The following is a 17,503-nucleotide window of genomic DNA, read 5'->3' as shown; positions in this document are numbered from 1 at the left end:
CAAAAAAAACTCACAATGTCAATTTCATTTTTTATTTTCTCAGCAGCGTATTAAATATCTGTATGTACACGTTTGAAAGTTACATAGAAAAAATATAGTATTACAGTAGGCGTGTTAGTTTGTAGCTTGTTAAAGAATTATTTACGCATATATATATATATATATGTATTTGCCTCCTCTGACCCACATACTCATCTTTTCTCTCTGAAAAAGCCTTTCTCCGTGCTGCTCTCTCTGATGGTGACTGTCAAGAAGTTCATGGTGACATCTGTAACGGTCACAGTGTCCAGATTGGTGAAATTGGGGGTCCAGGTCGAGGTTGGTCGCGTGGACTGCTCATGGATGGACTGTGTGGAGATGTCAGCAGGCTGCTCCCGGGCCGGACAGCACTCCTTCATGCGATGCCTCTGATGCTCTGCAGAGCTGCTAGGCCGAGGAATAGCCATCCTGCTCAAACATTTAGTCCTGTGTCCCCCGTGATCGCTTTTACGCACATCTGGGTTGAACGCGCAGCTGTAAGACAACCCCGCGTGTCTCTGCTCGCTGCTGTGTTTGGGTGTAATTGTGGTCTCCTCCTGAAACCTCCTGGTCAGCTGGATGAGGCTGTGATCTGACGTCTCCCCATGATGAAGCAAGCGTCGGGACATGCTGGACAAACCGTGTGACACCGGCTCCGCCAGTGACCTGCTCCGTTTGGTGTCCGGCTCTCCGTCATCTTTATCATAATGCAAATGCAGCTTCGGTTTGCGCCCTCTCTTTTTGGGGAACCGGGCGGCTTCATGGACTGTAAGAGCAGCTGATGGAGTCGGTCTGGGCCTCCTCTCTGGCTCCGGTGGTCGGACGTGGACGCTCTCCCCTCTGTTGACCGCGCTCGGGGGGAAGATGGTGGGAACCACAGTGCGTAAACCCTCCCGGGCCCTCGGTGTTATGATAGGCTCCGGGATGGGATAGGAAACCTGGATCCCTCTGGGAGCCTCTCTTCTAAATTCATACGTCTTTTCTTTGGCTTTGGCTTTGGCCTGAGGACAGAGCAAATAACGTTTACGAGAAGAAATGAACATCTGAATTCTCCTGAGGAAATTTAAAGGTTTAAGAGAAGCAGCTGCAGATCTGTTTGGTTACACTGGGCGTTCGAGGCCTCGTCCAGAAGCTGCTTGGCTTCTTTTAAAGAATGCATGCCAATACATAAAACTATAACACTTCATATAATATATTAAGGATGCGTAAAATGTGTAGACACTGTACCCAACTTAACTTCATGAAAACCATTTGGGTGAATGACAGATTTTCTGTTGGGCTGCAGCTGTCATTCCACTAGTTTGTGAGTCACGCTCCAACAGTTTCAAAATTAACACGGCTGTAGTTTTCAGATCAAGGAAATTACTCATCAGCTGTATCGCCTCAGAAAGGCGGCGAGATCAAATGAAACACGGAGAAATGCGCATCAAATGATTCACCAACCTTTAAGAGAAATGTCTCGGGTTTGGGTCCCCTCTTCTTCGGACCGAACAGCTCCCTTTCGCGCTCCCTGACGAATGAAAATCATTAAACGATTCATCACAACACATTAACGAATATATTTTTATTTGGGCTCTAATTAAATCGGAAAATATAATTTGCCAAGCAAATGACAAACTCTGCAGATGGAGTAAGTTTTACTTGTTTCAATGCACTTTTTTTGATTGGAAGTAAGTTAAATTCGAATGAAAAACGTGTCAGAATAAAGCAGATAAGCTGTTTGGGATGAGAAAATGGCTTCACACATTGCAACTATCTAAAGTGGAAGCTGGATGAGCTCGCTCCACTGACACTTATTATCACTTTCTTTCTGAAAATATACGATTAAAGGGTCCAAATGTGAGCTTAGCATGTTATTTAAATGAACATGTTTGTGGCACAGAATGCGCGGCGGAGCAGAGAGGCCTACTGCTGCGCTGTCAAACCCTCACCTCTCCTCGAAGGCAGCGAAGAGCCGTGCGTCCAGAATGTTTTCCTCCGGCTCCCAGGTGCTGTACCTGCGTCCAAACAACGAAGAGGAGAGGTGTTTGTTACCACACGTTGGGCGGATCACATGTCAACGCGCACACACGCGGTTGAATACTTTTTTTTAATCAAAGCGATCTCGCTGCGTGAGCTGCAATTACAGACTACGTAGCGGACAGTGACGCATGGTGAACCCAGCCATTTGCTAAAGCTAGTTTAATAGATCCTGGCGGGCTGAAGCTCGGGCATTTACAACACCATGACAGGAGCCACCAAACGTACAGACTGCACTACGGCACAAACACAGCAGATGATATGATTAAAAAAACATCCACAAGCTGAATAAACGATAATGTGAGGTGGTGCAGTTGTGCGAGCGGCCAGGATGGAGCGCTGTCCTTCACAGCCTCCGCTACAATACTCACTTCTGAGACCAGCCCTTCCATTTCACGAGATATTCCCAGCGACCCTGCAAAACAGATCCGTAATACATTCAGGTTATCATTGGGTTGCCTGTAGGCGCAGCACAAACAAATGGTTGCGTAATAGGTGTGGAGACACAGCCTGTGGGCCACAGAAAAAGCAGCGAATACCCGTCTGATTCGCCGTTTAATGATGGACTCGGCTGCGAAGACGCTCTCACCAACAGCCGAGAGCTCCATGATTCACCATGCACCTCGTTTATTTCTGTCTCTTTTATTATTTTTGGCTTCCCCGTGTCCTCTTCGGGTTGTTTAATTCCGCACATCCCATAATACGCAATCTGGGGAGGACGTCATCACGTCTTTTTCTGTTGCCAGGCACCGCAGTCGGTAGGACGGATCGCGGTGGAGCACATTGGCTCAGTTGTTGCTACGTGCTCCGGGTTTCTGAGTGAAGGGGAGGAGCCCCGCTGCTCTGGCTGCTGTACAGGAATGTCTGGCACAGTGGGACAAGCAGAGTCAGAGGCTCCCGGAGCGGATCCACGGACCCCCTGAGGTCCCTGAGGGGGTCCTAAAAATCCAAACAAAAAGGAGAAAAATAATAATTTCACTTGCATGTAAAAACATTTAAAGAAATAAATTAAAAAATAAATAAATAAGTGAGAGAGGGTAATGGGTGGTTCAGTAAAAGATGCCATCCTCACGCACAACACATTCACACAAAACACCTGCAAATATTATATGTAAAATCATTAATAATTAAAAAGAATAATAAATTAAAATCCTCAAAAATTAAAATCCCTGCATACATTTTTTTTTGTTACCAGTTTACCAAATGGGTACATTAATGTTTCAATATCTGCCCCACTCCAGGTAAAAACTTTCACCCTCAGACACACTTTGGTTATCATTAGTTTACAGGTGCGTGACTGATTATTTCAAATAATTTGTTCAATAAAAAATGCGACAACACATTTTCTTTATCAATTCCAGCTTTTCAGGTGCTGAATATTAAGAGAAAATATTACACGGGCAACAATATAAAGCAATACCGTGCGTAATTGGACTTTTGCGCACTGAGATTTACGCACTGTCGGTGAGGCAGCACAACTATAGCGCACAAAGATTTATTGGATGCAGAATGGAGAGCGATTAAAAAACAAAAAATCATTTAATTCGGTCGGTTTTTAATGATCATGCAGAGGCTACATATTTTGTTCAATCTATTGCCCATCAGCACCAAATGGAAGTCGGGTTATTTAGCTATTTATGATATAATTTTTATAAGAGGAACCAGGCTACATGAAAACCACACAATGGTCAAAACGACCGCTTTCATGTCGATTTCTTCCCCTACAAACAAGCAGAATATCCACAGCCTTTAGATCTACATCAGCTTTTATTCTGAGCTAATAAATGACATTATTTAAGTCTTGGGTGACTTTTGAATTTCGGAAAGTATTGAGCCAAGGTGTTACTTTATTTAGTAAAGCAGACCCCACCCAGCAGGGCAGGGTGTGATTTACCTGCAAAGTTAAAGTTTGGCTAAATTTAAATTGTGTTATTAACCCGGATGAACTGTCTTTGGTTTGCGTAAAACAAAAACTACATTTCTGTAATCAGTGGAGGAATGTGTTGTGCATCTTTAGACAATAAAAATGCCTCAATTAATTAAATTTAATATTCTTTTTTTCCCCTTGCATAAATATGACCATGATGGCCTGTTGGGTCCAAGAAATTTGTTTTTTGGTTACTCCTCCATGACGACAGTGTTAATTTTATTATTAGAGTTTGGAAACATAATATAATAATTATTATTATTATGTTTTTTGATTTATGTTTGTGGGTGTCACAAATAAAACGAAGCACTTATAATTTAATTAAAAATAAAATGTTTTTCTGCAGTCAGTAGAAATTTATTACTATTATAATTATAATAATTATTACTACATTTTTTGCCTTTTTTGTAATATACTGAACAAATATCATGGTGGTAATAAAAAACATTTACTCGGAATATTACTCACATAATTGAGTGACAAACATGGACAAAAAAAATGACTGAATACATAACTGTGACTTAATTTTGTGTAGGCCTCAGGTGTCATTTTCTACACCCATCAGCCCTTCATTTTAAATGATAATGAAAATTAAATAAACAATAAATGTGGGACCAAAGCTTGGATACATTTTGTCAAGAGAAACATGAGCTTATCTTAATCTCGCCAAAGCCTCCAGGCCACACACATCCGCCTTTTAACTGAACTGAACGGAAGGTCAAACAGAAAACACGTTGAAAAATAATTTAATTAATTAAAAATGCTGTAAACACAATAAAGCATGGGCGCAAGACTGGATCATTTTCAGATTTTCTACTTCGATTTTCTTCCTTTTTTTCCCCTTAGTGTGATTAAAATGGATGCCAACATATATGTGCAGTCTGTGCAGGCCTGTGACTGCTGATTTATTTAATGAATAAAGCAGATATAAAGTCCCCGCATCAGTTATCTTGTCTACCACCAAAGCTTTTTGTTGATGCTGCCACTAACTGTGTGTGGGCCACACATTTCTGCTGACTGACAACACATTATTTGGCCACTGTGGCGGTTTTTAAAGTGGTTGCAGCTTTAAGGTGACAGTAAAACAGAAATCCTCATAGTTATTTCACACGCGTTCACCGCTGATTATTAGTATTAATGGCAAATATTGCATACAAATGTGCTTGTCTCCATTTTTGTCTTGATCTGCGCGCTTCATTGTGTTTTATAAACCATGAAATCCCGATTTAATATCTACAGTAAATGCCATCCATGAAAGTAAAAAGGCTGTCTCTTAATTAATTCTAATTATTTGTGATGTGATTGGATGTGGGATCGTGTCCTGCAGATGTGTGAAATGAAATGGCAACATAAGCAGGGAGGCGGTGTGTCCGTCTCCACCGTCGATCACGTTAAAGACACTGGATGATATATTTGCTGCTATCTGTTTAAATTCTCCCCGCTGTGGAGCAGACAAAGGCGGGCGCGCCGCGGACAAAAGATGCGTTGTGGCTGCCGTCGAAATATGAACCACCATTTTGATAGTCATAGCCTGTAGACCGACATTTCCTGTCGGTGCTATAATGGCTATAGCCTGCATGGTTTGTGTTCAGAGAGAAAGGCGGCTTGGTGCGTGCAGAGACGCAGGCAGCCTCGCGCACACTGCTGCGCTGCTGCGGTTCTCCATATTTGGCTGTGAGTCGATGAAAAGTGAGTCTGCGGGAGCCGCAATGGCGACAGCCGTACATGAATAAACAGTGCTGGCTCTGTGAGAACATTATTGGCTCTCTGGTTTCTGGGCAACTGCTGCACACAGCTCGCTGTTCACTGTCCTACTTTACCGGGCGACATTTTCTACTGAAGGTGGCTCTCACATTAAGAAGAAAAAAAAAAACCACAAGCAAGAAACTGTGAAGCGGTGTGGCTCAAACCTGCAGCTTTGCCACATTTCAGCGCATGCTTTGAATTAGAAAGCATCCTTTACAGCAGCCTGATACACCACAGAGTCATGCAGCTCTCATTTCTCACACTATTTTACATTTTTAGGTTGCATCTATTTGTGTTTAACAGCTCTGTCTGGATGAAAATGAAACACCAACTGATGCTTTTGTTCCACCTCGTATGTATTCTAAAAGAAAACACAGGTAATCCCCTAATTAATGCAAGCCCCTTTCATTATTTTATTCTCAAATATTACCTCTGTATTTAGATCTATTAAATTTTCTGAGCAACAGGCCTCCACCGGGTCACACACTGGGCTTTAAATTATCCAAACGATCCTGCTGCTGACATGATCCTGTGAGGCTGCCGCACTGTGCGGGGATGAAACCGACACTGAGCAGGCTGCTGCTGCTGCTGGGTACGATGATAAAGGGGGAATGTGAAACATCACACTTGGTCTATAAATATGTTGCCCCCTGCTCAACGATGTTTCAGTTTCCTACGGATGCATGACTGACTCACACAGTTGGTTCAAAGCCATGAAAGGCCTATATAGATACCCTTCACACACATACACACACAGTGAGACCTGCGAGCTGTGTGTGTGTGTGTGTGTGTGTGTGTGTGTGTGTGTGTGTGTGTGTGTGTGTGTGTGCGTTCGTGGGTTTTGAAATCCCGCTCATATCATTTGATTTCTGTTGAGAAAACGCGCGTCTTTCACGTCTTTGGTTGCCAGTTTTAGACAGTCCCCTCTGGGCCTGTTTGGACTAATCGATTGATCGTCATATTTTTGCCCTTTTTAGACTTCAGGAGCTCACACAGCCCAAATAACACCCGAAATACATTCTTAATTTATTAATTAATGGATTCATTCCCATGATAAAGAGGCCAAAGTCGGCGATATTTGAATTCTTAGTTAATTAACTCTTCATTTCCCACCTTGGCTGGTTATCTTAATTTCCAACACGAGATCTCAGAGAGGGAGAGGGAATTAAAAGTCTGTTTTTATGAGCGACATGAGGTTAGGACAAATATAAAGTTGAGGTAATTATTGTGAAAACTCCATGAGATCCATGTAGCTGACAGATCTGTAAATGTGCCGGATGGTGTTGCCTTTAGTGCTGGCCTTCAAGATATGAAAATATTTTCTTACTTTGGCTCAACGTGGATTTTACGCACATGAAACCCAGAAAACCACAGAGGCAATCTCTGCGAGAAATGACACTTAACTGGCAACAAAATGAAGATAACAGGGAAGAGTTCAGGGGGGGTTGATTCATTTTTAAAAATAGGTGGAAATGCTGGAAACTATGGCGACATTCGTTTCACTACAATCCATCTGAGTGGACATAGAAAGAGCTCCAGTTTCTGTCTTGTTTTTCCTTTTAGAGGTTTCTGTTTGTGTCACATTCTTTGATAGGCAACTCCCATGAATAAAGCACACACACACACACACACACACACACACACACACACTCCTCCAAGAGTTAACCTTTTTACACGCTTGAGATTCCAGTAGAACAACAATTTCTGCTCACATTTTCACGTCTGTCCAGGCTTACAGGCCCTTAAATGATCCTCCTTAAGTCAAATCAGTTTTATTTACACAGCCCAGTATCACAGATCACAAATTTACCTCCATTTTGTGCAGCACACAACACCCTCTGTCCTTAGACCACCACTTAGGATAAGGAGAATCTCCCCAAACACCCCTGTAATAAGGAAAAAGATGGAGGAAGTGTCAGAGAGATCAGCTGAGGAGAGCTCCCTCTCCCTGGACAGACGGATGAGCAATACATGTTGTGTGTGTAAATAGCCAGTATAATATAATTACAATACAGGTAATACTTACAAGACAGGGACAGAGAGGTCTGCAGCATTTGGAAATGTCATGCAAAGTCAGCATGAGGCCTTTTTGACAAGTCACAGCAGGAGCAAAACAGGTGTAAATAATATATATATATGATAGCTATATTCAATTAAGCTGCTTTGATTTCAGGATCCTTGCATGCTGGCTCACTATCAATGTCATTGGTGCACTTGAGAACAGAGCCATCGTCAGTGTTATTAGCAACACCTGTGCTTTTCCTGCTTTGACATGTCAAAATGTCTGCTGTGAGAAAAGCCTATTAAAGTCCATTCGTTAAGGCTGACGTGTGCACACGTGTATCCGAAGTTTGCATGTCTATCTGTGCCTCTGTAGGCCTGAACTCGCCTCTAAATTTCACTGTATGATAACAGTGTAGGGAGAACTGCTGTGTCATGGTGACACAGGCCTTTTTACGAGGCAACACAGCCATTTATAGCAACTTACCCAATGATCTGGAAATGCCACAAAGCCCAGTGCAGACACATCATATTTAAATGTCATATAACCGATGCGCTTCACTGCTACATTGTGTTGGGACGGCACACACACGCTTACAAGCCATGTGACGGCCAAATACTTGCTCCACATGACGCCTTTCTTCTTGATAAAATCTAAGAATTGCATAACAGCCTTCCCTGCAGTTATGTTGTGTGTTTACATTCCTGCTCGGAGTCGAGCTGCAGTAGAAAAATAATGCAGGGGTAATGTTTTAATAATACAAGCGGCTGGTGCTGTTATGCAATACAGAGGGCCCTTTGTGCAGGATCGTTTGTGATTATGCAACGTGATCTGTTTTTCTATTCATGGTTCACAAGTAAGTAAGTGTTTCTAGTGTTTATTATTCCGTTCTTTCTCCATATGAGCAGAAGGGCTTCATAACAACTGCGGGGCTAGAACAATCGTACATAAATCTTCCACTGGAATGCTAGAAACAACTGTGAAAAGACTGCCAATAGAACGTTCAATATATCCACACACCAACCAAACCCACCACATATCAATGCAACAACATATCAGAGGTCATTTCTCTTTCTTTATTGTGGAACATACCATCCAATAAGCTGTGCCAACAACAATGAGTCAGCCAACGTGTGGTAGAACATACTTTATATCAATCATTTTGATTTTGAACCAAGTGCGAGACAGAATGAACAAAACAAAGTCAGAGATGGAGCAGATAAAATGTCTTCCTAACTGTTCAGTGGAATCACGTGCAGCTTCGGATGCAGAGAGCATCTTTGTAGTTGTTTTTGAACAACAAATCAAACGTCAATAAATATGCTTCATTTTTACTATCATTTCAGCATTCTCACTGGTTTTGCATTAAACGTGCGTAGAAGGCAATTTAGACTCAAATGTAGGGGACATCCAACAGTTCTGACATTTGATTTATCAGCAGCATTATCAAAACAGCTTGCACTCATTGGATCGCATGTAACAGTATAAAAAGATAGCCTCGCCACTCACATTAAATCCGTGTGACATACTCATTAATGGAAGCTTTGTCTAAAGCAAATAGTAGTACAATGTGTTTTTCAGATCATGTGATGAGCTTCAAAAGCAAAATGAGATGATTATCGCTAATCTGTGCAACATTAGGAGGCTCCTAATGAGACTAGCATCATGTACTTTTAAAGTAACTCCAGCAGAATGAGAGCTCAACAGTAACATAATAAATTATGGTATGAATCCTTATGTCTTCTTAACAGTAAATGATCTTTGAGATGTCACATTTTATTCCCTAAATGTTTGCAAAAGCTGAAATGTGCAATAAAGTAAGATCTGGTTGCAACGGCATATTCACTGACAAAAATCAGACAAAGGAAGAAAAGCGCAGGACGTTTCTTAAAGGTTCTGACACAGTCGAGTGTGCCTCATGCTGTGTTTGCACTGTACGCAGACACACCTGCTTTTTAAATTTGGATGTCACAGCTAAATCGTGTTTTCTTAAGCAACCCACAAACAAAACATGTAATTACATATGCTAAGTCAGTTTGAGCACACCTGTGTGGAGTAAAAAGTGAAATAAGACTTTCTCCTCTCCTCATGACACAAACCGATGTATGAAAATGTAATTAAGTGCTTTCAATTGATCTTCGATCACCATATATTCAACAACATCCTCTCTACCTTCTATCAGGACCAAAATAAGTGATATTATTCATACAAAATATGTATAAACCTTCATACATCTCAGGTTATAAGTTTGGTACAGGTATGAAACAACAGCAAAAGTATCCCATCAAGCTCCATATGACAAATAAACAGCTTTTTTTTTTGTTTTTTTTTGTTTTTTTTGAAGTGGAACACATCCACCCGAATGCATTCGCTCAAATCCTCGAGGGCACTTTCTTGGCTATGATGTCACATTGGAGTTACAGTATAAAACATTATAAGAAACATATTGAATTTGAATGATAAATTATAAATTTCCACATATACAAAATTCTGATGTTTTTACATATGCACATATTCACAGGATTCATCCAATCGGTCACCGGTAGTCCCATTTTACAAACAGTCTCTCAAAAAGACACATATTCCTTGAAGGTGACGGTGAGACTGTTTGTCGTGATGTCAGTGATTATGATATTTCCCATAAAAGGGGAGATTTTTTTAACAGGTGCTTCTTTTGATTTCTCTGCAGGTGTCTGAGTGTCTTCTACGACGGGAGGCGTGTTTGTGACGGCAGGCTCGGGCTCTATTTCCGGCTCCACCTGCTTCTTAGTCTTTGGGCAGCTGAGATCCATCGGCTCCTCCTGGCTGCCAGAGTCCATAACCTCGTATGTACATGTGCTGCTGTGGCGTGGTCCACTGCAGTGGAGGTCCATAGGTTTGTCCTGAGGTGGTGTGACCACAGTGCTGGGGATGCTGAAGCTTCTACAAGTCAGGTAGGTTTTAGAGGCGCTCCTGTCCTCCACGGGACCTGACAGCTTTCGCTTGCGGTCGTTGGGGAAAGAAGGGATCCTGATCTGGTCGACAGATGTAGGGGTCGGGATGTTGGTGTCAACAGCCCAGGATGTCAAGGGCGAGCTAGCGGTTAACTGAAGGGGTAGATCATCCGGTAAATCAGCCTGACCACGAGCAACTTCGGTGTTGTATTCCTCTGCTGTGCTTGGCGATGGTTTGGAGAAATGTCTGTCCTTTGGGGAACACTTTATAGGATGCTCGGCGGCAGGGGGGGAGCTGCCGTTACAGAGCTCTTTGGGGATACCGTTCTCCGGGTGCTCCACCATTTTGGTCGTGTGCGCTGGATTGTTCTCTGACGGTTTGGTGTTCTGGGGTTTCACTTCGCCCGAAGATTCCCCGTGTTTACCCTTTGCTCCGTGAACCTTGTTGCTGTCCATATATTTGCTCATGACTATAACAATACGTCCATTCTTGTTTTTGTTCTTGATTATCTTCATTTTGCTGCTAATAGCACTAGGTAGGGTTGCGTCTTTAGGGTTGGGTTTAAGGGCATGTTCGCTCTCAGCGTCTTTAACAGCCGGTTTCCTCACCTCCACCGCCAACTCTTTGACTTTGCTCAAGCAGCCTGTGTCTTTGTCCCGAACCCATTTCTGCTGCAGAGCCAGCGGTAAGTTCCAGCCAGGATTTGTCGGTTTACTGGCCGGCTCCTGAACTTTGACCACCTCCTTGAGCCTGGAAGCCTGCGCGTCGTACATGTTGGGGTCAGGCTCGTAGTGGTGGTGCTTCTTGCTGTTGAGCTGGTAGATGAACTTCTTCTTGCCGTTGGCTGGCTGGTCAGCGGGGACCTCCTGGCTGCTGGGCTGGTACTGGTGGTGCTTCTTGCTGTTGAGCTGGTACTGTTGAGGCTGGGGACGCTGGAATGGGACGGGATCGGACTTGAGGCTGGCCTCTGCATCCTGAGATGATTCCTCGAAACCTGCAGGTATACTGGATCTTCTGGCAAATGAGGGCACCTTGATGAAAGAGACAAAACAACAGCTTTAACATTTCACCTATTTTCATCAAAATCTTACTGTCAAGACCAAAATATAATGATGATTGGAATTCTGGGATGTCTTAAAAATGATAAATAAAAATTAGACCATTTTAATATTGCAGTTGTTGGGAGGCTGACAAGAGATAAAAATCAGTGCAACAGAGGCTGACATATCCTGATTTTTAGTCACTAGTACATATCATGTTCCGTAACACTAGATACTACATTTCCCACAATGCTTTCCACTTGCATCGATGTCTTTTAACCCTCCCTGTCTGCAAATGCTATTGTCTGTCAAACTCCTTCCCCCATTTTGTTATGCAGAGTTTTATGTTACAAATACGTGTCTCAAGCCCAAGATTAGATCACCCTGATGACATCACTATGACATCATCAGGGTTATTTTCTCCTCCAGAGCCAGAGGGGTCATTATCACATCACAACTGCTTTCACAAACTGAGCATGACGAACAGACTGACCTTTATGAGTAAAGTTGCTGTAGTGCCCCTTTAAAAGGAGCTACAGCTAAAATATGCGAGCCCACACACTATAATACAGATGACATTAAAGTTTACAGGAAGCTGAAGCCTATCGGAAATTAAAACAGACCATCCAATCAGTGCTCAGCTTACGACCATCCTCCTACCATCTTGTGCCCTCCCCCCTCCTCCTGTACAGGCTGACCCCTCGGGCCGTCAGAGGGGCACTGCAGCGGAACGCTCAAGACGCTTTGGCTGTGACCTCAGGTCAGAGAAGTGCCACCAGACATGTCACGCTTTATCCCTGATTGCTGGCCACGTGTGACTCTGGCAGAGTGGTATGCCTCTTAAGGAGTGACACTGCATAGCAATCAGCTCAGAGTCTCTCAAAATATATAATCACATTTGGCTCAGAATACGCTCCTGTAAAGGCCGAAGCTAAGATAGTCAGAGCACGTCACGGGTGCTGCTTTCAGCCATCTATTTTTGCGAACAGGGAAATGAAAGAAAACATTCTGATGAAACAGATTTCCTTGGTGCAAAAAGACCCTACAATAACATGCTCTGTTTAAAACTGTGTTTTGCACATGAAGCTATTTAGCATAAAGAAATAATGAACATGCACATAAAACGAGTGCACTCAAGCGGCGCTTGCGTAACCTCAGGCAGTAAATCCGGTTTCATGATGAGTGTGCAGGCAAATCCAGCTGTAGAACCCCATCCTCTCTTTGCCTCTTACTCTATCTCTATCAAAGAAATCTATTAATAACCACGACCATAATGACTGCAGCTCTAAAACACCTGACAGGCCTCTTCCCCTTTTAGGCCTCTCGCAGAGTAAAACCTACACAAAGGCTAAAGCAGCATTTGAACAGAAACTATGTGTGATGACTAGTCGATGACGAAGAGGATAATTACCTGGAGTAAAAGATGTTTTGGTTTCGGCCCCCGTTTGCGATATCCCATCAGCTGCTCCTGCCTCTCTCTGTGAAAACAAAAGATAATTACATTTCCTTGCACCATGTTTACCTTCTACATTGAACATCTCATCTGACTGACAGTGTTTCACCTTTCTGCATTAAAAATCTAATTACATCACATGGAAAATTACAGGTTTGACATTTGGAGTGTTCGTTCATTTTCTTCCACCTATTCAAGGTCAAAAGTGGAATTTAGATTTGGAGGACTAATGAATGCCCACATGTGACCTGCTGCAAAGCGTTATGGTCCTTATTTGCATAGCTCTCCATGGTAATCGGCCCATTCCATATTCTCATTATCCCGGAGAAATTCAATTAAGGCTACAGCGGGGAAAATCTCTCCTTGTCTTTCAAACATCCTCCCTCCTGCAGCACGCCCTTCCTTCTACATTCAATCTCTAATTAGGGTCATGAGGTAGGGATGAAATGGGATAAATACAACATTGTGGAGTACTTCTGGGATACATGCTGCTGTTCAAAGCATGCAAACCGAAATGTCTTGTGCAACACAACGCCTCCACCCTGAAAATGTACGGTGATGAACATCTGACTAATAACAAACATCTCTTGGAAATGTTTTTATAAAGGGAGGAGAGAGTGAAACATGTTACTGTTGTACTGACTACATCAAGCACTGGGCCCGTCTGTGAAATATTGCTGCCTGATATAAACCTTGACTCATCATTGGCTCATAAATAACCAGCGGTGGGTGAAGGCCGGCAGCACTCAGGCTTCACCAGGCATGTGTGAGCCTGGCCTATTGTTGGCCTCTTGCTACAGATGTTCAAACTATCAGAGCTGCCAGAAAATTGCCACAATAAACAGTCTACATTTTAATGCTATAATGTCTGTGCGATTTTCAAACAGCGTCCAACGGGGTGACCCCTATTCACAGAAGATTTGGCAATTACAGCCTCCCTTGTCGGATCCCCTCCCCCATCCTCTGGGAGCAGAGAGGAATCCACACACACGGCGCAGAGGCAGCACTCCATGACCATCAGCACAGAGCCACACACACACACACAGGCGGGCGGGCAGGCAGGCTGCGGGGGAATATGAGAGCGGTACACTGGAAACGCTGGAGAGCACTGCGTGTCAATTAGCCTTTTCAGAAATGCGAATTCCTTTCCCCAGCCATCGTGTCTTTACCCAGTCCCACGAGCAGCCTGGTGGCCTACAGAGAGAGTGTATCTTGCAGGCCTCATGGGTCCAGCAACCCAGACGAGATGTTGCCGTGCACGCGCCACCGGGCTAAACTGACAGCAGCATTAGTATTCATTAACATCTCAACCTCTGTGACGGACATCGATGTGTTTCTGATTAACTCACAGGCCTCCACTAAACCTATGTCTGCACCAAAGCAGATCGACCATTTATGCACCCAAGGTGAGATACTCTGTTTCCACAACATTACACAGCAAAGTACAGATGTTAGGTGCATGTGATGCCTCAAAACTAGGGTGACCTCTACAAACACATTCTGCACATGTGCGCAGAATCTGTAGGTGACGGGACAAGATATTGGTATCTGAAATGTTCTGCTTTCCGTTTGTAGTCCGAGTAGTGTTTACCGATTACGTTTGAGCGAGAGGCGGAATGGATTAGCCAAACTGCAATCTGACTGTTTTTAAAATGCATCTGCAATAATATGAAGATATCTGTTTATATAGGTTGACCGAGGTGTACAGAGGAGTGTCCTCTGCCAGCACATTTTGAGCATCAAACACTTAATTTCCTGCATTCTGGTGAGATTTAATGCACCAGCTTGTGCCTTTTCTGCATCAATCTATGGTATAAGTGTCTTTAATTTTGTCAAATAAAAGTCCTCTGTCACTTTGTTGTTTTTACTGGGTGAGACAGATGGACATGTTCTACATATCGAGGAGGGTTCTGACCCCTGCAACCCCCCGAGATAGGGAGGAAAACACTATCTAGCATCAGCCTGCAGAGGTAGAGGCAGATCTCTGACTGCTAATAGTGATGAGAATCCCATCAGGCAGCAGCTTGGCCTCCTCATGTGAAACCACAACAAACTGCTGCGCTTGCGTCTTGCACCCTGAATGAAAACAGCCAGGCCCTGGAGTGCAGCTGCTAATTCAGCACCTGTCCTGCTAAGGCTTTACAAAGCAACCGGTAAAATGTGATGCTTGTATGATTATATCAATATTTGTAGTCTGATCCACATTCCTTTCCCATTTTCATCGGTCCATCGTGCACCATCTGGCAAAAAAAGGCAGCTATGTCTGTTGTCTTTGTGAAATTGGGTCATGGCAGGCATGGAAGGCCTCTGATTCCTGACGCAAAATCACGTAATCAGATGATAATTTGTTACAATTTACGTGTACATCCATGCATATTTCTGCGTGTCCGATCCTCCCATTAGTATGATTTAGGAATTCTCACTACCACATCCCCTGCCTTTTCCCCAGGAGACAGTCCTGTGGGGAGGAGGAGGAGGAGGAGGAGGAGGAGGGGGAGATCAGTGCTAGAGTTACTGGAGCGCCCCTCCTCCCATGCCCATATATGGTCATGGCTGAACTGGAGGCTGCTGCGGCCTCGTCCGAAGTCCACATCTCTCTCACCTGTGTTGAAACGCGACGAGGAGCCGCGGGTCAAGGATGTTTTCCTCTGGCTCCCATGTGTTGTATCTGCAGAGAGGAGAGGGCAACTGTCACAGAGCTGTCACGTGCAGACTTCCTTTTTCTAACTGACACACAGGCCTCAGCCTCTGACTGTCACACACACACACACACACACACACACACACACACACACACACACATTCCCACATCTTCATTTACAGTGCAGCCAGTGAGGAGTGGACAGGTAAAGCAGGGCCTCCTGTCACAAGGTGTTTCTGCACATTTGTTTACTTGAATATAAATTTGCAACATCTATCAGCCACATTCCCGCTACAGCAAAACAACCATGGGGACACGCAACTGCACAGCCAACATGTCACACACGAATTGTGTGTATGTGCTCTCCAAACAGTCCTCCAGCACCAACATACAGTCGGCCATTTTAGCACCACTGTCTCGTAATTTCGCTGGCAGAGCAGAAATAATTAAAACGGGATTACATGGCTGTGCCTACCCCCTTCCCTCGCATAAATTAGTGAAGGCATCCGCGGATACACCGAAACACATACCGACCGCGCTCTCCCAGCGTACACACACACACACACACACACTCAGCCACAAACAACCACACACACTGTGCGCGCACGCCCTTGATGAATGGCATTTATTAAGTAACAACACTTGATTTTGTTGCAAAAATGCCATGCAAGGGTTAATTGTTGAAGCTTATGTTGCATTAGGACTTACTTGGGAGACCAGCCTCGCCACTTGACCAGGTACTCGATCTTGCCCTGTGATGGTGGAGAAGGAAAAATTTGGTGAAGCTCGTGTCACAAACGCAGTATCTCACCGTCCCGAGCGCGTTCTGCAAACATGCCCTCTCTCTGTTACCTTGCGGATGCGCTTCTTTTCGATGCCCTCCACCGCAAAGACGTGCTCTCCGGCGGCAGGGAGCTCCATTCTCGCCTGGATCTGAACGCAGGGGACAGGGGGGAGTAGGTGAAATGTTGGCAACGCACCGTCGATGTGCCTTCCGCTCGGTGCGTGCTGTGCGCGCTTGGTAGTTTTCCAGTTGTATCCAAATCCAACTGTATTCCCTCCACCTCTCCTCCTCGCTCTCGCTCTCTCTCTCGCTCTCTCTCTCTCTCGCGCGCTCCCTCCCTTGCACACTCCACAGTCCTGGCTATGAGCATACAGATATTCACAGTAGTGCGGCTGCGAGCAGCTCTTTTCGTGCAATAGCTTCGGCTCGTTGCATGACGTCAGGAGAGGAGGGGGAGGTGGAGACCTTGCACAGAGGTTGGGGTTTATCCCGTGCGTGCTGGACTGCGGGAGGGATATCTGGAAATTGAAATCAATCACTACCTTACTGTCACAGCATGTGTGCATAAAATCCACTCGTGCAGCTTTATTGTTTATTTCGATAGCAAAGCTCATGGGAATCCCTCCTCCTACAGCTAATGTACCATCCACATGAGGAAAAAAACAATTTGAGTGGTTGAGTTTTACATATGCTGTGTGGGTGTAAATTAATGGTAATAGATCCCTATGCTTCCATTAAAATTCATATAACTGAACACAGAAATAAGAGAAACTGCTTTAGGCGCTTTGATGCTGCAGAGCTGCACCTGAGGGAGCTGAAATGACCAATTTTGCCAACCAATCATCTGTCTCCACTTCATTTAAAAACACTTTTAGAGACTTGCATAACAAAAACAATGCAGTCCTCCAGCCTTGAGGGTGACTGCATCATCAAAGCTTG

The 17,503-nt window shown here is 44.0% G+C and overlaps 2 protein-coding genes across 2 annotated transcripts; both read right to left on the bottom strand.

Moving 5' to 3' along the window:
* Positions 1-18: 18 nt before the first annotated feature.
* cbx8a (chromobox homolog 8a (Pc class homolog, Drosophila)) lies at positions 19-6,272 on the bottom strand. Its single transcript, XM_049562456.1, has 6 exons — positions 6,141-6,272; positions 2,577-2,976; positions 2,409-2,452; positions 1,950-2,015; positions 1,462-1,528; positions 19-1,019 (listed from the first exon to the last, which is right to left on the bottom strand). Exons 2-6 carry the CDS (start codon positions 2,643-2,645, stop codon positions 192-194), a joined length of 1,074 nt encoding a protein of 357 aa, XP_049418413.1. The 5' UTR covers positions 2,646-2,976; positions 6,141-6,272; the 3' UTR covers positions 19-191.
* Positions 6,273-8,767: 2,495 nt separating this feature from the next.
* On the bottom strand, positions 8,768-16,997 carry cbx4 (chromobox homolog 4 (Pc class homolog, Drosophila)). Its single transcript, XM_049562443.1, has 5 exons — positions 16,633-16,997; positions 16,489-16,532; positions 15,742-15,807; positions 13,098-13,164; positions 8,768-11,677 (listed from the first exon to the last, which is right to left on the bottom strand). Exons 1-5 carry the CDS (start codon positions 16,699-16,701, stop codon positions 10,280-10,282), a joined length of 1,644 nt encoding a protein of 547 aa, XP_049418400.1. The 5' UTR covers positions 16,702-16,997; the 3' UTR covers positions 8,768-10,279.
* Between the last annotated feature and the right edge of the window lie 506 nt (positions 16,998-17,503).

This window comes from Epinephelus fuscoguttatus, linkage group LG19 (genome assembly GCF_011397635.1).
Source record: "Epinephelus fuscoguttatus linkage group LG19, E.fuscoguttatus.final_Chr_v1".
Taxonomy (NCBI): domain Eukaryota; kingdom Metazoa; phylum Chordata; class Actinopteri; order Perciformes; family Serranidae; genus Epinephelus; species Epinephelus fuscoguttatus.
Note: the sequence above shows the minus strand (reverse complement) of the source record. Positions and strands in the feature narration are given on the sequence as shown.

Coding starts and splice junctions, on each gene's coding strand:
- cbx8a (XM_049562456.1), bottom strand. CDS start 2,645: ATGGAGCTCTCGGCTGTTGGTGAGAGCGTCTTCGCAGCCGAGTCCATC. Junction 1,529..1,949: donor TTCGCTGCCTTCGAGGAGAG/GTGAGGGTTTGA, acceptor TTCATTCGTCAG/GGAGCGCGAAAGGGAGCTGT. Junction 1,020..1,461: donor CCGAGACATTTCTCTTAAAG/GTTGGTGAATCA, acceptor CTCTGTCCTCAG/GCCAAAGCCAAAGCCAAAGA.
- cbx4 (XM_049562443.1), bottom strand. CDS start 16,701: ATGGAGCTCCCTGCCGCCGGAGAGCACGTCTTTGCGGTGGAGGGCATC. Junction 16,533..16,632: donor AAAAGAAGCGCATCCGCAAG/GTAACAGAGAGA, acceptor CCACCATCACAG/GGCAAGATCGAGTACCTGGT. Junction 15,808..16,488: donor TGGCGAGGCTGGTCTCCCAA/GTAAGTCCTAAT, acceptor TCCTCTCTGCAG/ATACAACACATGGGAGCCAG.